We start from the raw sequence: 24,395 nt of genomic DNA on the forward strand, positions 1-24,395 counted from the left end.
GGGGGGGGGGGGGGGGATCATCACGAATAAGCTTACCCGACTGTCAACTGACAGCGCCAACAGGCTTACATTCATTAAGATGAACAAAGCCTGGATTTCCCCAGACTTCTCTTCTCCACCGGTGGAAAGCAGCTGAACATAAAGATTCTTTCAGCTGGAACAAGAGGTTTGCAGCAAATGTTGATCAGGAACACACAGTAGTTGCACTCACTTCCAGGCTCTGACTAGAACTCCATGTCCTTGCAGTCTTTTATGCCCCAGTAACCAGCTCAGGGTTATCAGCTGAGCTCACTGGGATCTACAAGAAAGTCCTGGACTGGATCCCTACCTCACCCAGGCCAAGAGTCTGGGTGAGGTATACAACCCGTCCAGCACCCTCCCATTTATCTGTCCACACTAAGATAAACAAACATCAATCCTAGGAGAAACATAAAAGGGAAGTAAGATAAATGCAGACTAGATGGACCAAATCTCAAGGTCAAACCTACTCTATGTGATCCTGTTGGCTCCTGGCTGTTGGTTGGTTCCTCCTCATTACAACGAGGTTACTTACCATTCTCATTGATCCTACAACATTACTACCAGTATTAATACACTGGTTACCAACATACAGAGCTGACTATATTCGTGGCCGATCTAAACATTTTCTGCTGTTCAGTTCTTTAGTTCTCCCTCACTTGGAAGGTCTGGAAGCCGTTATACAGGACACTGGATTGTTCCTATTACTTCCTATAATGTTTTTTCTCTTCCCTTAGGCTGACTTGTTACATAATACAATAAAGATCATAGAAATAAAGAAAGCTTACCTCTCCGGTCAGCAGGTCGATGATGTCTAAGGATATGTTTAATATTCTTTTGTTAACTTCATTCCCATAATTGCTCATCCTTGGTGGCTAATTCAGAAGGACCAATTTGGATGAAAAGAAATTAGATCGCCTGGGAGGAGTCCAGTACTGCACCTTAAAAAAGAAAAAAGGCTCTAAATCCTACTGCATACCTCATCATGTGTGAACTACAGCTCCTCACTTATTGATCACTGAGAGAATCAGGTTCTCAGGTTCTTCACCATATGGATTCTAGGCATTTGCCATAAATTCCTAGGTTGCTGCCCAAGCTGTTTCCATAACTCCCATAGATGTGAACAGAGAGCTGTACATGTGTGGCCGCCTCTTCATTCATTTTCCTCTTGGATGTAAGTGCTGGATGCGGACCCCTGGCTGCACATATAGTGGGTGCGTGTCAGAGGCCGAACCCACATTATCATTTAAAGGGGTTGTCCCGCGAAAGCAAGTGGGGTTATACACTTCTGTATGGCCATATTAATGCACTTTGTAATATACAACGTGCATTAAATATGAGCCATACAGAAGTTATTCACTTACCCACTCCGTTGCTGGCGTTCCCGTCTCCATGGAGCCGTCTAATTTCGGTGTCTTCTTGCTTCTTTAGACGCGCTTGCGCAGTCTGGTCTTCTGCTGTGTGCTCGCGCCGGAGAGTTGGTCTGCGTGTCATCGTAGCTCCGCCCCGTCACGCCGATCAGCCAATTAGGTGGCTGTATCGGCAGTGGAACGCAAGGAAGGAGAAGACAATCCATGGTGCACCATGGGAGAAGACCCGCGGTGCACCATGGGAGAAAACCACGGTGCATCATTGGGAAAGGACCGGCGGCCATCTTTAAAAGAAGAAGAAAAGAAGATGCTGTGCGAACTGGGAAGGAGGTAAGCAATTTTTTTTTTTTAAATTACAAACGGTATTGATTTTAACGGGGCAGAATGCGGGGGGTAGGTTGAAAAAAAAAAATTGCATTTCGCCGTGGGACAACCCCTTTAAGGCATATTCTGTGGATATTTAGCATATAAAGAAACTCGCCGCTCCAATCCTACACAAAACAATTTAGTTTAGTTGCCATCTGCTCCTATTGCCTTCTACCTTCTGCCGCTACCTCCACTTCTTGGTATCTGGTTCCTCCTCTGTATTATCATGGTTACCTGGATAACTGCCAGCTTCCATCTAGTTTCATTATTTATCGCTGAAGTGCCAGTCACTATAGTTTTTAGTTTTTTTATTTCCTCTTCTTGAGCCAGTAGTATGGACGGCATCCTGTTTCCCCTGTTACCCCCCTGCTCCATCTCTCATCTGCTGTCTTACCTCCAGGGGTTCTGGCTGTTCAGGTCACCATGCTGCATAGAGACACCACCTTAGGATATTGGAACTTGCTTGAAAATTATAAGTATAAATCTCCTTAATGAATTGTCTGCTGGTTTTCTGCTTCAGCACTGAACCTCCCTCTTCCCTCCTTTCAGGCGAGGAGCAATGTTGTCTAAATGCTTGAGATACTATATTACTTCACTACTGGTCAAACATTTTAGAACAACTAAACATTAATACAGATCATGTTGAGCAAATAACGTGAAATGGTTCAAGAGGTTCACAAGTAAAAGCATAAATTATGAAATTTAAACCTGAAAGAGCAACAACAGTCTGAATTTATGATTTAAACCAAGCACATTTTTTCAGGGAACACGTCAAGGACAGCAGCTCTGCAGCACAGAAAGCAAATTATGGTTTGAAATTGGATGTAAATTATTCTTACAGTTGTCTCAACTTTTGTAGATTACTCTCAAACCCTCTGATTCTATATAACCAGTGTTGGAACAGACTGCATTACAACACTGTCTTTGGCAGGATTTGGACAGTTTTGCTCTTCAGGACGAAGCTCTCATAATGGCAAGAAAAAAGGGAATGAACCAAAGACAACAGACAGACAATCATAACCCTTAGAAGTGTAGGTCTGTCCTATATGCATATTGCCAAGATAGCCAAGGTGGCAGTCAGTAGAGTTTTCTATTCCATCAAAAGATACTTGGAAACTGACAGGATGATGTCTGCCATATGGAAGGCCACTACAAAATCAAGCTTTTGAGAGTCAACAGTTTGTGTGATCGGCGCCTCACAGCACAAAATCTTCAAGTACAACTTAATTCAGCAAAAATTAAATCTGAATTTCATTTGTGAAGTAAAGACCTCTATCTGCAGGTTTGAGAGACAGAGTATCAGTAAGAAAGCCACTAAGATTACAAAGCAAAAAAAAAAAAAAAGCATGATGATCTGGGGCTCTTTTGGATCAAGTGTTGGCAACTTGCAAAGGGTGACTGGCACACTACAAAAAAAAAGGATACTACAGGATTTTGATACTGGTGAAGGGACTTCAACTGTAGTCCACTCTTTTGGCAAACTCACTTTCCATGGCCAAAATGGCAAGACTATTCAGTAAATCTTGGCTCGTCGTACTTCGTTGCCAGGTCTTTAGGGAATTGGCAAGCCTACTGAAGGACCTCTCAGCTGTGGAAACGGTCAGTGGAGCCGTACAGGACAGTTTAAGTGCAATGCAAACTTTGCCTGAAGATTTTATTCATAAATCAAATGTAACAGTTAAGAGGCTTTTTAAAAAAAAAAAAAAAAAAAAAGCAGTGCGATGAACGACCTCTTCTAATAGTTTTTCTGTCATGTCATTTGGGTATTTTCCCACAAGATTCCGATTTTTTATTTCTAGTTCATCCTAGGGGGGACTGGGGAAAATAAATCACAGAGAGAATTAGCAGCCGAGAATCTGTCTGCCATGGTAAAATCCAAAACGGAAAAAATGACAGATGCTTGGAAGTCCTTTTCTTCTAGTTTTTGAACTTCTCAGGGCCAGTGGTTCGTCTTCCTTGAACGTCAAAGCAAGGCATCACCAACAAGTCTTGCCTCACAAGCAATTGTTCCTCACGAATCTCTTAACTGCTGCATTTCATCAATCAAATCTTGAACAATCGCACTTGAACATTAAGGGATATTTCTGTCAGTACAGGCTAGAAACAAGGGGTTACGGAAGTCCCTACTCCAGTCCTCTGCCGTGTCCCTGCCTACTTGCCCCCCTAGGCTAAGCCCCAGGGTGACAACTGGGCGACGGTGCCTACTCTGCACTAAGGACGTGACCCCTGGAAGGGAAGGGACAAGTGGAGAAAGTATAAGAACAACTAACAGAACAACAGACCAAGGCGCAGACAACCTCAGAGTCAGGGAAGAGCAGAGGCAAACCAACCGGTAACGTCAGGCCGAGGGAATAGACAAGCTCAGAGTCAGGGAATAGCAGGGTCAAAACTAAAGGCAGAACTAAACACTTCTAAGGGATCGGGTGAGAAAGCACTGTCTAGGCCAAGCGAAGGGCTCCTTAGCGAAATGCAGACACCACTTCTATGAATTTGGCAACAAACCGAGCCGCACATTGGCACGGGCGCTAAGGGCCGCCAGAGTAAAAACATACGTCCCACACATCTCCTCCCCTACGGGCCAAACCATGCATCAACCCCAGCAGATCACGGACACATTCCGCACATTCTACCAAGGGCTATACAATCTAACCCCCACACTATCGGAAAAAGACAGAGCCACACGGAAGGCCAAAATACAAGAGTACCTACAACACTCAAACATGAGAGAGCTCACTAGAGAGGTAGCAGACCTATTAGAAGAGCCAATCACGCAAGAGGAACTGTCAACCGCACTAACCAAATCCAAAACAGGAAAATCACCCGGACCAGATGGACTCACCCTCGCATATTACAAAAAATACGCAGAGACACTAACACCACACTTCCTGCAAGCCTTTAACTCCATCACCGCAGGGAAAGACTTGCAGAGAGACACACTAAGAGCCCACATAACAGTAATTCCCAAGGAAGGAAAGGACCCCTCACAATGTCAAAGCTACCGGCCCATCTCGTTATTGAATGCAGATTTGAAATTAGTCGCAAAAATACTGGCGAACAGGATCTCCCCACATTTACAACACATAATCCACAGAGACCAAGTAGGATTCGTCCTGACAAGAGAAGCAAGGGATGATACAACCAAAGCAATAAACTTAATCCACATAGTCAAAAAACTAGCCACCCCAGCCTGTCTGCTGTCAACAGACGCAGATAAAGCTTTTGACAGAGTGGACTGGGACTTCATACTCGTGACCATGACCCATATGGGACTAGGCCCCAATATGTTGAGTTGGATAAAAAGCCTCTACTCATGCCCCACTGCAGAAGTGAGGGTCAATGGCCAAATCTCGGCTCCCTTCGCGATTACCAACAGCACGAGACAAGGATGCCCCCTTTCACCCATAATCTTTATGCTGTGCCTCGAGCCCCTCTTGAACCGTATCCCAGCCAATCCGAACGTAACAGGGATCAAAGTAGCAGACTCCGAACAGAAGATAGCCGCCTATGCAGATGACCTCCTCTTCTTCATCACAAACCCACGAATTACACTCCCGAACTTACTAGCCGAAATTAAACAATATTCTGAGTTCTTAAACTTTAAAATAAATTACCACAAATCCACGGCCCTTAACATATCCTTAACACAGTCGGTGAGCTTAAAAATTCTTTCCCATTCACTTGGGTGGGAAACCACATCCTATATCTAGGAATACATCTTACCCCCGAGCCAGAAAATCTATACGCGGCCAACTACCCTGCCCTACTGAGTAAGATAAGGATAGACCTAAACTCGAGGTCAAAAGGCCTACACTCATGGTTTGGGAGAGGCGCTATCTTTAAAATGAACATACTCTCCAGAGTACTCTACTTACTCCAAACGCTCCCCATCAACGTCCCCAAACAATTCTTTCAACAACTTTCATCTCTCATATCTAAATTCGTTTGGGCAGACAAACCCCCGCGCATAGCCAGGGACACGCTGACAATACCCAAAGAGGAAGGAGGATTGGGACTCCCGAGCTTTAACAGGTATTAAGCCACCCACCTAGCCCGCATCATAGACTGGCATAGACACGAGGAATTCAAACAATGGATTAGCATTGAACAAACAGTTACACCCATACCATTGAAGGCCCTTCCATGGATTCAGGAACACATAACCACAGACCTGAACAACCATCCCACGATAGGCCCTACATTAGCGACAGCTGCGAAAATACTAACAAGACCAGACATGGCCCCCAGACCCTCACCTATGTTCCCAATCCTGGGCAATCCATCGTTCCCACCAGGGATGGAAGATAAAACTCTCCGCCTATGGCGGAAGGGAGGTAGATTCCGAGCAACACATTTCATGCAGGAAGGCCAATGGCTCACGATGGAACAAATGATAGTGATACAAGACCCGCATCCGATACCGTTCTGGCGAACAGTCCAATTAAGACACTTCCTCAACTCCCTACCACACCTGCGCACATTTACAAGGCCTAAAACGCAATTTGAAACACTATGTAGCACAGAGGGTCCGTCTAGACACACATTGTCACTCGTATACAACCTACTCAACACACAAACAGAACCTCAGCCCCCGGAATTCGTCCGGAAATGGGAAAAAGACCTGGGAATATCGTTCTCCCAGACAGAAAGGGAAAAAATCTTTACGCTTACTCACTCCGCATCCATATCTAGCAAAATTCAGGAGGCAGGATATAAGATACTAGCACGCTGGTACAGAGTTCCTACCCGCATCAACAAAATATACCCATCGGCGTCTCCCCTTTGCTAGAGATGCGCAACGGAGCAGGGGACACACCTACACATCTTCTGGGACTGTCACATGTTGGCGAGCTTCTGGACGAACGTCTGGCAGATAACATCCAAATTCACCCACTACCCCATACCAAAAACACCTGCATTCTTTCTCTTGCATCATAATGAGATTCCTATTTCAGTTTACAAAAACTCAGTTACTCGTCACCTGATCAATGCCGCGAGATCATGCGTGCCGAAACTATGGCGTCAGACGACTCCGCCCAAAACAGCGCTTTGGCTCAACAATATCCAGGGAGTTCTGGAGATGGAGGACCTCACAGCCACACTCAAAGGTACCCAAGAAAAATTTACAAAAACATGGTTCCACTGGCTAGAGTTTCAGTACACAACAGAATACAAGAGTCTACTGGAAACTAATGAGTCGAGGGCATGAAGTTACACCCCCCACACCATCCCAGACCCAGGTCCTCTTCCTACACACCCCGCCATCCTATACCACTCCCTCAAAAATCCCTAATGTTTTCTGTCCAACGTCCAAGTGAAGGTTTAAACTGAGTTTATAGAGTTTTAGCAGCAAACAAGTGTCACTAAGTAACCAAGAAAAAGTATTGACACTGACAAAGACAAGTGAATCAACTCAGAAAGTCAGATACTTGAAAGGTTCACAAAAGAAAAAGATTCTAAAAACGCTGCAAACGACATTATTCTTATGTACCACACATTTGCTATGCTGAGAACCGAAGTGTGTGTTTGGTAATTTTGTTTTGTATTAAAACGGAAAACTGAAAATAAAGAATTTAAAAAAAAAAAGCAAAAAAACTAAAATCAGAACTAAAGTATGTGGGTGTTAGCTGGACAAAACCTAACCAAACACTGGCTCTGGGATACAACACCAGACAGGCTAAATACAGAAGTCCCCGCCTAGCGGGGGGCGGAGTGAGATGACACGCCGGCCGGTGAAGTCATAATGCCGGCCCCCTCCTGCCATGCTTCCTCGCAGGAGAGCCACGAGTCCGGCCAGGACGGATGCGCTCCCGCGCACGGACGGACCCGCACCGCCGACCAGCCCGAGCGACCACCAGTACAGTGGAACCCCCGAGCGGAGATGCCTGCAAGACAACCAGGGAGAAAAGCGCGCACACGCCGAGCACCAGCACCCCCAGCAGTAAGCCTCGTCCTAACAATTTCCATGTTTTGTATGACATTTTTATGGTCAATACTTCATAGCACTTTATGCCAAAATGATGTCATGAAAAGACCTTTGAAAGACTCAAAATACTTTTTCCGTCCGAAGACAGAATTTCGTGCTGAGGAAGTCAAAGTAATGATTGGGTTCTAAAGAAGAATATCCAAGACGTTGAGCACTCCTGGGTGTTTGACTGTAGGTCGCACGGCTTGAATTCTTTCACTCCATCGGATCTCGATAGACTTTGCAGAGATAAAAAGGGATATATGTTGTTTTAATATTTCTCAGTGAGCCCGTATCACATCTTGTATCCAAGCTAGAGGCGGTACAACAGGGTACTAGAGCCTTCATGCCCTCCCTTATCACATCTTGTATCCAAGCTAGAGGTGGTACAACAGGGTACTAGAGCCTTCATGCCCTCCCGTATCACATCTTGTATCCAAGCTAGAGGTGGTACAACAGGGTACTAGAGCCTCCATACAAGGGGTCAGTTCTCCACAATAAATTCCTCAATGAACCAATCACAGCCATTCATCGAGCGCCGGGGCTCAGCCAATCAGAGGCAGCACTTACTGGTGGAAGGGTTTTTGAAACCTCTGTCCTGGAAGTATTATCGAAGACAAGTGCCGGGGAGCAGCAGAGAAGACGTGCGGCGGAGCGGACAGTTGGCTGATGGTTTTTTTTGTCGCATCACAATAAAAATTACGCGATTTTGTCACCCGCGTGAAAGCGGCCTTTAGGGAACATTCCCGCGGGACAGGATTAGTCGCACGGATATTCTGCCTCACAATGTTATCTCTATGGGGATGGAATTCCGCGTCCGTTAGAATCCGCACGGCTTTACTACAAAACCGCGAGATTAAACTGCGCAGCGGAGGAGCTTCCTGCTGGTAATTACGGCGTCTTGTGGGATTGTTGGGGGGGATTTCTATCATCCAGGAGACGGAATTCACACCTAAAGGCTGCGGGAAAAACAGGAGAAGTTCTGCACTGATTGCCAATATCGGCCTCTGCGCCGCGTCCTGCGGACAATCCGCCCGTGTGAGCGCTCTCATATACATTCCCCCTCCACTGGAGGATAACCTCCCCCGCACCCCTGTGTGAGCGCTCTCATATACATTCCCCCCTCCACTGGAGGATAACCTCCCCCGCCCCCCTGTGTGAGCGCTCTCATATACATCCCCCCTCCACTGGAGGATAACCTCCCCGCACCCCTGTGTGAGCGCTCTCATATACATCCCCCCCCTCCACTGGAGGATAACCTCCCCCGCACCCCTGTGTGAGCGCTCTCATATACATCCCCCCCTCCACTGGAGGATAACCTCCCCCGCACCCCTGTGTGAGCGCTCTCATATACATTCCCCCCTCCACTGGAGGATACCCTCCCCCGCACCCCTGTGTGAGCGCTCTCATATACATCCCCCCCCCCTCCACTGGAGGATAACCTCCCCCACACCCCTGTGTGAGCGCTCTCATATACATCCCCCCCCCTCCACTGGAGGATAACCTCCCCCGCCCCCCTGTGTGAGCGCTCTCATATACATCCCCCCCTCCACTGGAGGATAACCTCCCCCGCACCCCTGTGTGAGCGCTCTCATATACATCCCCCCCTCCACTGGAGGATAACCTCCCCCGCACCCCTGTGTGAGCGCTCCCATATACATTCCCCCCTCCACTGGAGGATAACCTCCCCCGCCCCCCTGTGTGAGCGCTCTCATATACATTCCCCCCTCCACTGGAGGAAACCCTACCCCGCACCCCTGTGTGAGCGCTCCCATATACATTCCCCTCCACTGGAGGATAACCTCCCCCGCACCCCTGTGTGAGCGCTCTCATATACATCCCCCCCTCCACTGGAGGATAACCTCCCCCGCCCCCCTGTGTGAGCGCTCTCATATACATCCCCCCTCCACTGGAGGATAACCTCCCCCGCACCCCTGTGTGAGCGCTCTCATATACATCCCCCCCTCCACTGGAGGATAACCTCCCCCGCACCCCTGTGTGAGCGCTCTCATATACATTCCCCCTCCACTGGAGGATAACCTCCCCGGCACCCCTGTGTGAGCGCTCTCATATACATTCCCCCTCCACTGGAGGATAACCTCCCCCGCACCCCTGTGTGAGCGCTCTCATATACATCCCCCCCCTCCACTGGAGGATACCCTCCCCCTCACCCCTGTGTGAGCGCTCTCATATACATCCCCCCCTCCACTGGAGGATAACCTCCCCCGCACCCCTGTGTGAGCGCTCTCATATACATTCCCCCCTCCACTGGAGGATACCCTCCCCCGCACCCCTGTGTGAGCGCTCTCATATACATCCCCCCTCCACTGGAGGATAACCTCCCCCGCACCCCGTGTGAGCGCTCTCATATACATCCCCCCTCCACTGGAGGATAACCTCCCCCGCACCCCTGTGTGAGCGCTCTCATATACATTCCCCCCTCCACTGGAGGATAACCTCCCCCACACCCCTGTGTGAGCGCTCTCATATACATTCCCCCCCTCCACTGGAGGATAACCTCCCCCGCACCCCTGTGTGAGCGCTCTCATATACATTCCCCCCCTCCACTGGAGGATAACCTCCCCCGCACCCCTGTGTGAGCGCTCTCATATACATCCCCCCCCCCTCCACTGGAGGATAACCTCCCCCTCACCCCTGTGTGAGCGCTCTCATATACATTCCCCCCCTCCACTGGAGGATAACCTCCCCCGCACCCCTGTGTGAGCGCTCTCATATACATCCCCCCTCCACTGGAGGATACCCTCCCCGCCCCCCTGTGTGAGCGATCTCATATACATTCCCCCCTCCACTGGAGGATAACCTCCCCCGCACCCCTGTAGTAATAACCACATGGACCGTGTCTGACCTCCCCACAAGACCCTCCGCCGCCTCTTACCTCTATGTACAAGTCTCTGAGGAATACTGGCTGATAACAGAGAGAACAGCAGTGACCACAAACTTCTCTGTATCTGCTTCACTGCAACAGGACCTGTGATGATGTCACTGTCATGTGATCAGAAGGGACGGACTCAGCAGTGAGGAGAACTGGTGGCTGAAGGACCTGTGATGATGTCACTGTCATGTGATCAGTAGGGGCGGAGCTCAGCAGTGAGAAGCGGTGGCTGAAGGACCTGTGATGATGTCACCATCATGTGATCAGTAGGAGGCGGATCTCAGTAATAGCTGTGAGCCGGACAGATGGGAGCAGTCAGTGACGGTCGGCTGATCATTCTCCACCATAAATACATATTAGTGATCTTTCACACGGGACGGAATTACACCGCAGGACGCCGCCAAATCCCCGGCTGCGCAATTCCACACCAAATCTCCCGCTCTGACGGGTTTTGATGCGGATTGCAGGCAGGTTTCAGTTCGGCGGCAGAATCTGCCGGTCGCCGGCGGCTTGTGGCGCGGCCTATTCCGTCAGTGTGAGCGGCCGGAGAGGAAATCCCGGGTTATGTTGGGGATTCCAAGCAGATTCTGTCCCTATGACCGGAAATCCCGCGGATGTCGCCAGTGGATTGTGATGTCACGTTACACATCCGCGCCCCATTGGTGGATTGTGATGTCACGTTACACATCCGCGCCCCATTGGTGGATTGTGATGACACGTTACACATCCGCGCCCCATTGGTGGATTGTGATGTCACGTTACACATCCGCGCCCCATTGGTGGATTGTGATGTCCCGTTACACATCCGCGCCCCATTGGTGGATTGTGATGTCACGTTACACATCCGCGCCCCATTGGTGGATTGTGATGTCACGTTACACATCCGCGCCCTATTGGTGGATTGTGATGTCCCGTTACACATCCGCGCCCCATTGGTGGATTGTGATGTCACGTTACACATCCGCGCCCCATTGGTGGATTGTGATGTCACGTTACACATCCGCGCCCCATTGGTGGATTGTGATGTCCCGTTACACATGCGCGCCCCATTGGTGGATTGTGATGTCCCGTTACACATCCGCGCCCCATTGGTGGATTGTGATGTCACGTTACACATCCGCGCCCCATTGGTGGATTGTGATGTCACGTTACACATCCGCGCCCCATTGGTGGATTGTGATGTCACGTTACACATCCACGCCCCATTGGTGGATTGTGATGTCCCGTTACACATCCACGCCCCATTGGTGGATTGTGATGTCCCGTTACACATCCGCGCCCCATTGGTGGATTGTGATGTCCCGTTACACATCCGCGCCCCATTGGTGGATTGTGATGTCACGTTACACATCCGCGCCCCATTGGTGGATTGTGATGTCCCGTTACACATCCGCGCCCCATTGGTGGATTGTGATGTCCCGTTACACATCCGCGCCCCATTGGTGGATTGTGATGTCCCGTTACACATCCGCGCCCCATTGGTGGATTGTGATGTCCCGTTACACATCCGCGCCCCATTGGTGGATTGTGATGTCCCGTTACACATCCGCGCCCCATTGGTGGATTGTGATGTCCCGTTACACATCCGCGCCCCATTGGTGGATTGTGATGTCACGTTACACATCCGCGCCCCATTGGTGGATTGTGATGTCACGTTACACATCCGCGCCCCATTGGTGGATTGTGATGTCACGTTACACATCCGCGCCCCATTGGTGGATTGTGATGTCCCGTTACACAGCCGCGCCCCATTGGTGGATTGTGATGTCCCGTTACACATCCGCGCCCCATTGGTGGATTGTGATGTCCCGTTACACATCCGCGCCCCATTGGTGGATTGTGATGTCCCGTTACACATCCGCGCCCCATTGGTGGATTGTGATGTCACGTTACACATCCGCGCCCCATGATGCAGCATTCCAGGCGCTCGCTGGGTTCCTGGGGAGATTTGGGGCAGTTTGTGATTATTGCAGCTGAATATTTACGCCCCAGAAGTGGTTTGTATGTAATTGTAAATATTAGTTATTCAGAATGGGGTCCGGAAGCCCCCGGAAGCTGCCGGCCGTCGCACACGGGGGATGGTTACTGCGCACACTGCCATAAGCTCATTAGTATGGGGCCGCTCACAGCTGAGGTTTGTGTTTCGCAGCATGTTGTATCTTGGCGTGTATTACATGTACATACAACCAGGATAGCGCTGGGGATTGGCGGCACGCAGCGGGTACACGGCATTACATACCAGCTGCCTGCCCACACGCCAGAGACACGCAGACGGATGTGTGACAGATTCTGATGCCGAACTGAAAGTGGCTGAAAACCTGCCTGCAATCCGCATCAAAACCCTTCAGAGCGGGAGATTTGGTGTGAAATTGCGCAGCCGGGGATTTGGCGGCGTCCTGCGGTGTAATTCCGTCCCGTGTGAAAGGTCACTAATATGTATTTATGGCAGAGAATGACATGTTGGAGCGACAGACGGCTGTGTGAGCCGGTAAGTCTTACTGCTAGTGTGGGTAACATGAAGGGTTAATAAGAGACTCCATCCTGGAGGACCTCAAGGAAAATAGCCGGATAACTCCGTATCAGCCGGTTTATGGGAGATCGCTGCTGTCACACCAACCTGATCAGCTTCTACCAGGAGGGAAGGTCTAGACCGGACCGGGGAGTCACTGGATCTTGTGGGGTATTACAGGGGGGGGCAGTATAAGAGGGTTCACCATTACTAGTGGGGTACCACAGGGGGCAGTATAGGAGAGTCACAAATACTAGTGGGGTAACATGGGGAGCAGTATAGGAGGGTCACCGTTAGTAGTGGGGTACCACAGGGGGCTGTAGTGCAGGGCTCACCGTTATTAGTAGGATACCACAAGGGGCAGCATAGGAGGGTCACAGTTACTAGTGGGGTACCATATGAGCCGTATAGGAGACACCGTTACTAGTGGGGTACAACAGGGGGCAATATAGCAGGGTCACCATTACTAGTGAGGTACCACAGGGGGGCAGTATAGGATAGTCACTGTTACTAGTACCACAGGGGCAAATATTGGGCCATATTCCCTTTAATACATTTATTAATGACTTGGTAGGAGATTGCAAGAATCCCAGGCTGATACCCTCAAGAATGGATTGAACCTTAGCCTGGGATTCTTGCATAAGTGGAAAATATGAAAGGTCTGAAGGAGGTCAAGAGGGATGTCCTCCTCCGAATCATTATTTTTTAATATATTTTTTTTCTTTAAAACTTGTAACATATATATTGTAACAGAGCGCTGGCGCGGGAGTGGGAGGGGGAACTGAACACTATACCCCCAGAGGAGTCATGGGCCAAGGCCTATACATTAACCCACAAAATAAACATGTCCAGCAAGCTACAAGAATTAAACTATAAAATCTTAACGCGTTGGTACCAGACACCTGCGAGATTGGCGAGAATATTCCCCCAGTATCCGGATACCTGCTGGAGGTGCACGACGGGAACTGGAACACTCACACACATCTGGTGGGGTTGTCCACTGATCTGTCCTCTTTGGCGGGAGATCAACTCCCTCTACACCGCAATTAGTAGAAATCAAATACAGCTGACACCTGAGATTGCATTACTTTCAATGTTCCCGGGCTCCCAGAAGCAAGCAAAGTGTTCTCTATTGAGATTTTTCATTCAGGCAATGCGCCTGGTAATCCCAAAAAAATGGAAATCATCAACTCCCCCCTCCAGGCTAATGTGGTTGGAGGAGTTAGATCACATAAAATATATGGAGGAGCTTTGTGCCAGAGACGAGACGAAACTAGACAATTTCCAAGCCACCTGGACGCTATGGAATCAGTTCCGTTTCTCCCAAGACCTAGGCCCATGGCTAGAAAGGGGGTCACTCCCAAACACAACCAATGACCCTTTGGATACCACCAGACCCTGAAAACGCAACCCTCAAATCAAGAGACGAGATGACTTCCCCCCCCCCTCCACCATTCTCCTCTCGCCCCTGACCAAGCCTCCCCCCCCACTCTCAACATTCCAGCCCTCTTTACTCCCCCCCCCCTTCTTTCCTCAATCTTTCTTCATAAGAAGCTTTTATATTAGACATGTTTAAGTTTTCCTTTTCTCAGTTTAACCAATCTGTAACTGAAGCTAGAGATACCAGAAATTAACCTGAGAAGCTATAAGCTATAAATGTTGATAGCATCAGAGTTCATACTTATATTTAAAAAAAAAAAGTCTGTTTCAAAGAATAAGACAGAAAATTGGACAAAGGAAAACAATTGAGGTGAACGTAAAAATGTTTATTTGATGAAAATGATACCACAATTTTGTAACTTTCATATCTGCATAACAGACAAAATAAAAAACTTTTGAACCATAATACTGAGCTCAGTGGACTGATTTACGATGCATGTCTCCACTCTGTTTGTCTGTTTTAAGTTTTGAGTGCAAAACAATCTCACATTTCTGTGTGAACATTTATTCAGACCAACAGGAATGTGTTCCCCTCCCCTCTTCATCTGTATGTTGTAATTATGTGCCATCCTAACTAGTTTCATTCAATAGCCTGACGAAGCGGGCGATATCCCCGAAAGCTTGCTGTTACATTATGTATTTTTGTTAGCCATTAAAAGGTATCATATCCACAAGATTACTTGGTTTCTCTCACATGACCATTACACACTAAATGGGAAACCACTAGGGGACACTGATATGGGAAAGGACTTGGGGGTTTTAGTTAACTATAAGCCTAAACTGGAGCAACCAGTATCAGGCAGCTGCTGCCAAGGCAAATAGTTTCATAAGGTGTGTTAGAGCACAGAAGACGCGTGCTGAAGTATCTCACAGCTCCATATTATAAGTATATTATGTATATACCAGCAGCTTGCTGGAAGGAAACACATTACAGTCAGTGGTCAAGGGAAGGTTCCCCTTTTTATTACATGCACCCTGGTCTTATAGACATTTGGAACCAGGATACATGATGCTTCCAACATGGCATCAGATATTGCTTGCTCTATCAGAGTGCATCAGAAGAGGTCTAGGGGCACATGATGAGAACATTGTTCTTCGTCTTTACAAGTCACTGGTCAGACCACACATGGAATATTGTGGACAGTTTTGGGCATCGGTACTCAAGAAGGACATATCAGAGCTTGAGCGGATACAAAGGGGGCAACTAAAGAAATAAATGGAATGGAGGGACTACAAAATTGTGGTTATTTAGTCTTGAAGACAAGATGGCTGAGGGACGACCTAATGAGTATGGATAAATAGATCAGGGGACAATACAGAGATCTCTCCCATTAGCTATTTGTACCCAGCACTGTGACTGTAACAAGGGGGCACCCTCTACATCTAGGAGGAAAGAAGGTTTCTACATTGACATAGAAGGGGGTTCTTTACTGTAAGAGCAGTGAGACTATGAAACTCTCTGCCTGAGGATATTTTAATGGGGAACTCTATTAAAGAGTACAAGAGGGCCTGGATGCCTTTCTTGAGCGAGAGAATATTACATATACAAATAAGGAAGATGGACCAATACCTCTTCACCACCTATTGGATGGCAGAATGGCATATATTATGCAGAGGAGCATGCATGATGGCCTTATAAGTCTCCTCACTCACCTCCTAGGGGTCTCCACACACCTTCTCAGTTCTCTCTATAAAGGAGAGACAATACCCCTCCTGACCAACAATGCAACATGTTATACCAATGAAGACTTCAGAATAGTCGAGGATCCGGGGATTATTCTGATTGCCAGATTGGAGTAGGGAAGGAATTTGTTCAGTTAAATGGGGTTTTTGGAATTTCTCTGGAAAAGCATTGTGGTGAAATAGGCTGACCTGGATGGTCATGTGTGTTTTTTCAGCCTTAGCGCTCCTACCCACAAGCTATATTTTTTCTGCGATATCGCGGATTGTCTTAAACGGGGCCGGCGGCAGCAGCGCCAGCCCCATTAAAAACATAGGGAGTACATTGTGGACTTCTGCCACAGCTATGGCAGGGGATTTCTTCTTCCCCGCGGATGAAAGCAATGAGTTGCAGGCAAACACCACAGCGCTCAACCAATCAGAGGTAGCATTTCTGGAGCGTGGATTTTTCAATCTCCGGCCTCCAGAAGACGACTGCCGGGACCGCAGAGAAGAGCCGGAGAGCTTTCCAGGAAGGTAAAAAGTTTTTTTTTTGTTTTTTTTTTATAGCTAGGGCTGACTTTCAGGAAAGGGCTTATATTTCAAGGTCTTCTCAAAAACTTGTTTCTGCGGTGTTCACCAGCTGTGGCAGAAGCCCACAATGTACTCCCTATATTTACAATGGGCCTGGCGCTGCTGAAAACAATGAGCGATATCGCAGATTTTTCTTAGCGCTGTGAGGCTTGAGTGAAAAAAAAATCCCAAATTACTATGAAACAATTGAAAATCATTGGTTTCATAATCATGCGTTTTCACTCGCTCTGGTATCAAACGAAAACATATTGTAGTGGGTAGGAGCCCTAACATTAAGTTACTAGCACTTCATTCGCTTTCAATGTGGAGACACCCGATAAATATTTCCATCAGCCCCAATGAATTGAATGGAGGACTGACGGTACATGCTCGGCCAGCGCTTCCTTCATGCTGACATCACTGCGGAGGGAGAAGCGACCCCCACAGTGACAGGCAGAACGGACATGAGAGTTCCATTTTGGAGATCAGCGGGTGTCTCAGCGATGAGACCCCTACCGATCAGCAGGTTATCAGCCATCCTATGGATAAGGGATAACTTGCAATCTTGGTGCAATCCATTTACGGAATCAAATCTGACAATCTTAGGGGCGGTAGAGAGGCTTGTTATGTGAATGGATGAGAAAAAAGGACAGAGCGCCCCTTAGGGGCATGAGTGATATGATGGGAGAAGCACTCAGGGATGCATGCTGGTCTAAGCTTCTCTCCCACATATAGGCCAGTGATTGGGATGGGTGCGCCGGCCTCGCTGCGCTGAATAACCAATGGTGGTTATAATTAGGAGGATGTAGTGGAGAAAACAAACAGCCCCCAGCGGGACCTTATTGGTTAGAAATAGCGCCTTACAGTCAGGGGTGATAATAAGGCTTTCTTTATTGATACCAGCAAGGTAATGTATTCTGATGTAACATGTCTCTGCAGATAATAGTACATCTACTGCTGACATCACAATATAGAAGGCTACAAAAAGAAGAGAGGCATGATGGGAAAATAAAAAACATACAAAGAATATTTAACGTAATCCTAAGGACCTAAAAGGTTGTATGATACCGGCTGCTGTTGTTCTCTGTCGATGACCCTACTATCTGCTGGTTCAGGGTCCTGTTTTCAGTTACCCCATATGTCTGCCACGATTTTCTAGCGACCTACTGTACATTGGTTCCTGATTGGCCAGCACTGATCACGTGAGCATCGCTGGCCAGTCAGAGAGCAGGTATAGTACATTAGTAGTCTAACTCTACCAATCCAGTGTGGCAGATTAGATAGTCTGAAGATTGGAGGACATTTATAGAGGTTTTACACCAGTTTTCTGGAGTAGAAAAGTTGCAAAAGCATCTGCAAGGGTCGCTTGCAAAACAAATTAGGAAATTATTCATCCCCACCACTTTTTAGAAAATAGGGTGGGGCTTGTTGGGAGGGGCTGAGAATCCAAACCCACAAATTTATGTGATTTATGCCAAAAACTGGCATAAATTTTGCCACAAGTGTATGCCTGGATGAGACTAGGCATACATTGCTGTGAATGAGTACGGAGCTGCACTTAATACATTATGGCGTGCGCTTCTGCATGTATTAAGTACACCGTCCACTCGGGGAAAGCCTGGTGTCACTGCCCCCCCTCCCTGTGGTCAGGGAGGGCCATCACATACGATAGTCGGTAACACCCCTAGTAGTGGTAGAAGGGACAATGACAGCTCAGCGATATGTTCAGGACATCCTGCAGACACATGTGTTCCTCTCATGGCGGCTCCCAAGAGGTATTTTCTATCAGGATGATCCTCGGCCGCTCACACAAGGGGGGGTCACACTAATGTCTCCACAACATTGTCACACTTCCATGTTAATGACAAACCAGAATCGTGCATTTCTCATTCAGGTTCAGCCGGCAAAAAACTCATCGCCGACTCATTAACTCTTCGTGCATTTTAAACATGGATCACTCAGTGTGTCACATAGGAATTACATGTCACATAGGAAGGTGAAACACTGAACTATAAGAGAACAAGAACTGAGAATGAGAATCGTGCAGTCTAAACAGGCTGCATGAGAGCGAACAATCGGGTGATGACATCATCAGGTCATTCACACGGGACAAACGAGAATTGTGCATTTTTCATTTTGTCTAAAAGGCGCTTTATACCCACAATACTTCATGGATCCAGATTACAGTTGACTGCAGGGTAAGTATCATTTTGAGAATTTAAAAACTCCAGGCTAATTCTATACAAAAAAACAACTCTTATTGGCTGTGCAACATCTGGAAATGACCTGATGCATTCAATTTTTTTTTCTTTTTAAACCATATCAAATACGAATATCAACTTTTCTCTATGATCTCTCTCATTTGATTCCTTTAAAACAAATTTCACTCAAAGAAATTCAAAATGGCTCCTCCACTTTGTGACATCTCTGATGAGCCTCATGTTTGGCATTATAAGTAAACATTTCGTGTGCTTTGAGCATTATAATATAACTTCTCTCCTGTGTGGGTTCTCTGATGTGAAACAAGATTTGTTTTCTGTCTAAAACATTTCCCACATTCTGAACATGAAAAGGTCTTCTCTCCTGTGTGAATTCTCTCATGTCTAACAAGATCTGATTTATATGTAAAATATTTCCCACATTCTGAACATGAATATGGCTTCTTCCATGTGTGAGTTCGCTGATGCGTAACAAGACCTGATTTCTTCAGAAAATATTTCCCACACACTGAACATGAAAGTGGCTTCCCTTCCGTGTGAGTTCTCTGATGTCTAACAAGTTCTGATTTATAGGTAAAACCTTTTCCACATTCAGAACATGTGAATAACTCTCCTGTGTGAATTCTATGATGACGAACAAGAGACATTTCCAGCTTAAAATATTTCCCACATTCTGAGCATGAAAATGGCTTCTCTGCTGTGTGAATTCTGTCATGTCCAACAAGATTTATTTTATTTGTAAAACACTTCCCATATTGTGAACATGAATATGGTTTCTCATCTGTGTAAGTTCTTTTGTGTGTAATAAGACCTGAGCTTTTTGCAAATAGTTTTCTACATTGCAGACCGTTACCCCCGGTGTGACCTGTACTTGTAGTAAAGTTCTGAGATCGATCAGGAGAAGGTTCCCCATGATTAGGGGGACCATATGATAGATCTGTTCTGGTACATACTGGCTGAACATTAAGGGTAATGAGGTTTTCTCCTGGAGAGTGCTGCACAATATCTTCATCTTCTGCTTTACACTTTAGCGATGACATGAAGTTTCCATCAAAGTCCTCAATGGGATTTTCTGTTAGGATTAAATTTGGATTTAGTGATTTTTTTCTCAGCTGCAAAAAGTAGCCAAATATATAAAATTCTTACTTGGCTGGAAAAACACCTGCAGCTTTTGATACAGTATTTTAAGTTAAAGCTGGAATTAGGCCCAGGAAGAAGATGAGATAAATGGAGGATTTATGTGTTTCCTATTCCTCTTGAATCCACTTTTGGATTTTTTTTAAAGTAATACATTAAAAAATTGTCCCCGAAACTGCACGTGTGTTTACAGCCTTAGGGCTTACTCAGATGACCATATATCGGCCGGGTATTCATGCTGGCCGATATATGGCGTCCCTCTATGCAGGGGGAGGAGGCTGGAAGAGCCGGGAGCAGTGCTCTGAGCTCCCACAGCCTCTCAGTCTCCTCTCCACCCCTCGGCACTATTTGCAATCAGAGGGGGCAGGATGGGTGCGGAGCTAAGTTGCGGGACTTAGCGCTGAGGGGCGGAGAGGAGGTAGAGAGGGGCGGGAGCTCAGTGCACTGCTCCCGCCTCTTCCAGCCTCCTCCCCCTGCACAGAGGGAAGCTGTATATTGGGCGGCGTGATTACCCGGCCGATATACGGTTGTCTGAATAAGCCCTTATGCTTTGTCCAACATCATTAAATGTATCAATGACAACCAACATAATTCAGGTCATAGGATCGAAGGTTCAAGCCCCCTACAGGGAAATAAGAAAAACCTTATATGTAGTAAAAGAAAAAAAAAATCTAGAATTATTCTTAACATTAATTCCTTTTCCATGAGTCCATCACGACAGCACAGATGGAGGTAGCCAACTATATAAAACTCTTACTAGGATGGAAAAGCAGGAGCTTCTATTGACTCCTATGGGAGCAGGAGTGAACGGAAACTCATGTGCTCGGAATAGATTCCCTACTGCTTTCAGCAGGGCATTTAGAGGGTGCTGCCCAGAAGCAACTTTTAAATATCCCACTGTTTTCCCAGTAGCCCCACTCCCTCTCTCCCTGCTCTTGGGGAAATGCTGAAGCCTTGCGGGGCTTTTTCTGTCTCTTCGTGGAGCAGCTGCGTTTCTCAAAGTGCAGCTGCTCCAGTGACCGGGCATATATAACTTTGCCCGTTGACAAATTTTCTGCAGAGCATTTACACATGCAAAAAAAAAAAAAAGGCTCGTCTGACTGAGCCCTTATAATAGTTTGTCCAACACCATTAAATGCATCAATGGGCGGGGCGTGGCTAGCTGATGGAGGAGTAGGTCGCACTGCAGCGGAGCTCCCGCTACCGGCCCGTTCATCCCAGCCTTTTGGATGACCCAGACCTGGCTTTTGGTCCGTATGGCGAGGGGGAAACAGAGAGGAACACCCCAGGCTGCTCCGGGAGAGGCATAACTTGCTACCTGAGGAGACCGCAGGGAGAGGAAACCCACGCGGCTGCACCCAAGATGGTGCCGACAGAGCTTCTGGCTCCCCACCCGAGCTCCGACTTGCGCTGAGACCAGCCCCCTGAGGAGAGGACCCTGAAAGGAGGCAGTGGCAATGCCGTCTACTCACCAGACACGGACCCCGGACGCCGCGGAAACAGAGCGTAAGCACTAGCCGGGAGAGAGGTGACAGAACGCAACAGCGGTGGCGCGTGGGGAGAGGAGAAGAAAAGGGCCAGAGCCAGCCTTCAATTCCCGAGGGACCTGGAGCGGTGAGTGCAGAGGGAGAGAGTATGTCCGGGGTGAGGGGAGACAGTGTTGGGCCAAAGACTGACTCGGGGCGCCCTGGAAGATCCCCCATCCACCTCTCTGCAGAACCTATATAGTTCTCAGCTAGCAGCATGCGGGGATTTAAAATCCCCACCTGCTGGTAGCTCTGATTGTGATTGGCTGAACTGCTCAGCCAATCATAATCACAGCTACCAGCAGGCGGGGATTTTAAATCCCCGGCTGCTGATAGCTCAGAACTACGGAGCCTGGGACAGCGGCAGAAGTTGCGGCTGAGCCCCGGCAGCTGAAAGGAGGAGAGTATTGATTTTTTTTTTTTTTATATACACTTTTTTAAATGGCCTTTCAGCTTATGAAGCCCTTCCCTGAAAAGCCATTGACGGGATGCCGGCAGCAGGATTCTCTACCGCAGCTGTCATGTGTGACAGCTGCGGTTGAGAATTGAAGAATTCCTCTGCTGCATCAGTCACAGATGTGGCAGATGTAGCAGCAGGGAATTATTTTAACTAGCGGGGGTGAAGGAAACATCTGCTGCATGCGGCAGATGTGTTCTTCATACTCGCGGGGATCACGGCAGCGGCGGAGAGATAAGTTAAATTTTTTTTTTTTTTTTGCACTAAAATGTTTCTTTTTCAGGAAAGGGCTTAGATGTAAAGCCCTTCCCTGAAAAAGAATGCAGGGGGCCGGCAGACCATTGTTTTCAATGAAGCCGCGGCTCCATTAACAACAAGCACACAGCTGTGTTCACGATTCTTTTTGCTCGTACCTAGGTGCAGACATACGTCCGCACCTAAGTACTCACAAAAACACTCATGTGAAAGCACCCTTATTGCTTTTTTTGGGAGGCAAAATGCTAATTTTCAGCATCTTGTCTCAGTTATGTTTTTTTTCACGTTTTTTGCCATGCAGGAAAAAAAGCCAGTTTAACTTATTGTACGCGTCCTCATGGACACGGCGATACCAAATATGTGGGATTTTAATTTGTTTTAATGCTAATATGAGAAAGGGGAGGGTTACATTTTGCTTTTTTGAACATTATTTTTATCTTTTTTTTTTTTTTTTTTTTTTTTACACTATTCGTGCCTCTGCAGGGGACTTGCACCATAGCACCTATGATCACTATGATAAGGCATTGCAGGGCTTCTGTCCTGCAATGCCTTATTGCTTGTATTAGTGATCACAAGTACTGGCAATGCTAGACGCCTCTATCTGGCATCCTGTTGCCATGGCAAACCATTGGGCTCTCCGTAATTATATCCGATGGCATCACAGAGGAAGCGCTCCCTCTGTGAACTCTTCACATGCCGCGATCTACATAGATCACTGCAGGGTAGGGGTTTATAGCGGAGTTCGCTGCTCCCATACACCAGTTATTGTAGAGGGAGCCCGGCTATCGGTGACAGCCGGCTCCTGCTGTATAGCGAGGGATCTCTTCAGATCTCACGCAATCCACAGGGCCTAAGTATACGTCCAGTTGCATCAAGCATCTCCCTGCCAGGATGTAGAATTACGCCCTGCGGCAGGAAGGGGTTAAGTTGGTGAGATTCTAGATTAAATGTCATACTACTCGAATGGAAATGCACTGCAGAAGATGGTATCAAGGCTTCAAGACAACCACCGGTGCCTGCCTGTGCCACAGTGTCGGGGAACAAGACTGAAAGAAATTATATATATATATATATATATATATATATATATATATAAATAAATAAATAAATAGTGTTATATATACACTATATCTTGTATGACTCCTCTTACCTTGCGATATCGGAGGCTGGTGGTCCTCTATCTTGACCTCCTTGTACAGATCCTTGTGTCCTTCTAAATACTCCCACTCCTCCATGGAGAAATAGACAGCGACATCCTGACACCTTATAGGAACCTGACAACACAATGATACCGTCATTACCCAGACTCCTCTAGTGCTGTTACTGTATAATTACCCAGCATTCCCAGCAGTGTCACCTCTCCAGTCAGCAGCTCAGTGATCTTGTTGGTGAGTTCTAGGATCTTCTGCTCATGTATCGGTAAGTGAGGAGGAGCCTCTGTGATGAGGCTCTGGCTCCTGCTCCATCCTCCTGACTCATGGAGATGGCTGTTGGGAGTCGTACCGTCACCCGATGTCTTCTTCACTATTGTGTAATCCTGTGTATGGAGAGAGACATGTAGGGAACGGAACCCAGTATTCATCCCTCAGTTGAAAGCAAGAGATTGTGATCCAAAGATGGACTACGAAAATTGTGGAAAATCTCTTAAAACCGATCAGGAAAGACATAAAGATCTTAAGGCTCCTTTCTTCAGAGCCTCCAGCACCAACTGCAGGACTTTTCCATCTGCTAAAAATGCCGGACTGGTGTAGCAACCAAATACATACTTTGGGTGTTAGTCTTGGAGTTTTTAGGGTTTCAGCAGGGTTAGTCCACATTGAGTGGGGTCGCTCTTGTCAGGGCGATCGCTCCACAGATAGGCAGGGAAATCACACAGCACATTATTACTATAAAAGGCCATCAGAACATCGCCTCTAATTTAGACCTTTGATCCCTGAAAAATCATCTATTTATTCGGTACCGCGAACATCAGAGTTAGAATCAGCAAGCTGTGATTACTGCAGTAATACCT

General features: G+C 47.3%; 1 protein-coding gene across 1 annotated transcript; it reads right to left on the reverse strand.

The window, feature by feature from the left end:
* Positions 1–16,968: 16,968 nt before the first annotated feature.
* Positions 16,969–23,962, reverse strand: LOC136608371 (gastrula zinc finger protein XlCGF17.1-like). The gene is made up of 2 exons (XM_066589104.1): positions 23,535–23,962; positions 16,969–20,081 (listed from the first exon to the last, which is right to left on the reverse strand). The coding sequence occupies exons 1-2, from the start codon at positions 23,680–23,682 to the stop codon at positions 19,240–19,242; spliced, it is 990 nt and encodes a 329-aa protein (XP_066445201.1). The 5' UTR covers positions 23,683–23,962; the 3' UTR covers positions 16,969–19,239.
* Between the last annotated feature and the right edge of the window lie 433 nt (positions 23,963–24,395).

Source organism: Eleutherodactylus coqui, chromosome 1 (assembly GCF_035609145.1).
Source record: "Eleutherodactylus coqui strain aEleCoq1 chromosome 1, aEleCoq1.hap1, whole genome shotgun sequence".
Classification (NCBI taxonomy): Eukaryota; Metazoa; Chordata; class Amphibia; order Anura; family Eleutherodactylidae; genus Eleutherodactylus; species Eleutherodactylus coqui.

Excerpts from the sequence above, each read along its gene's own strand:
- LOC136608371 (XM_066589104.1), bottom strand. The coding sequence starts at position 23,682 with ATGACGGTATCATTGTGTTGTCAGGTTCCTATAAGGTGTCAGGATGTC. Across the intron at positions 20,082-23,534 it reads CCAGCCTCCGATATCGCAAG|AAAATCCCATTGAGGACTTT; the intron begins GTAAGAGGAGTC and ends TAATCCTAACAG.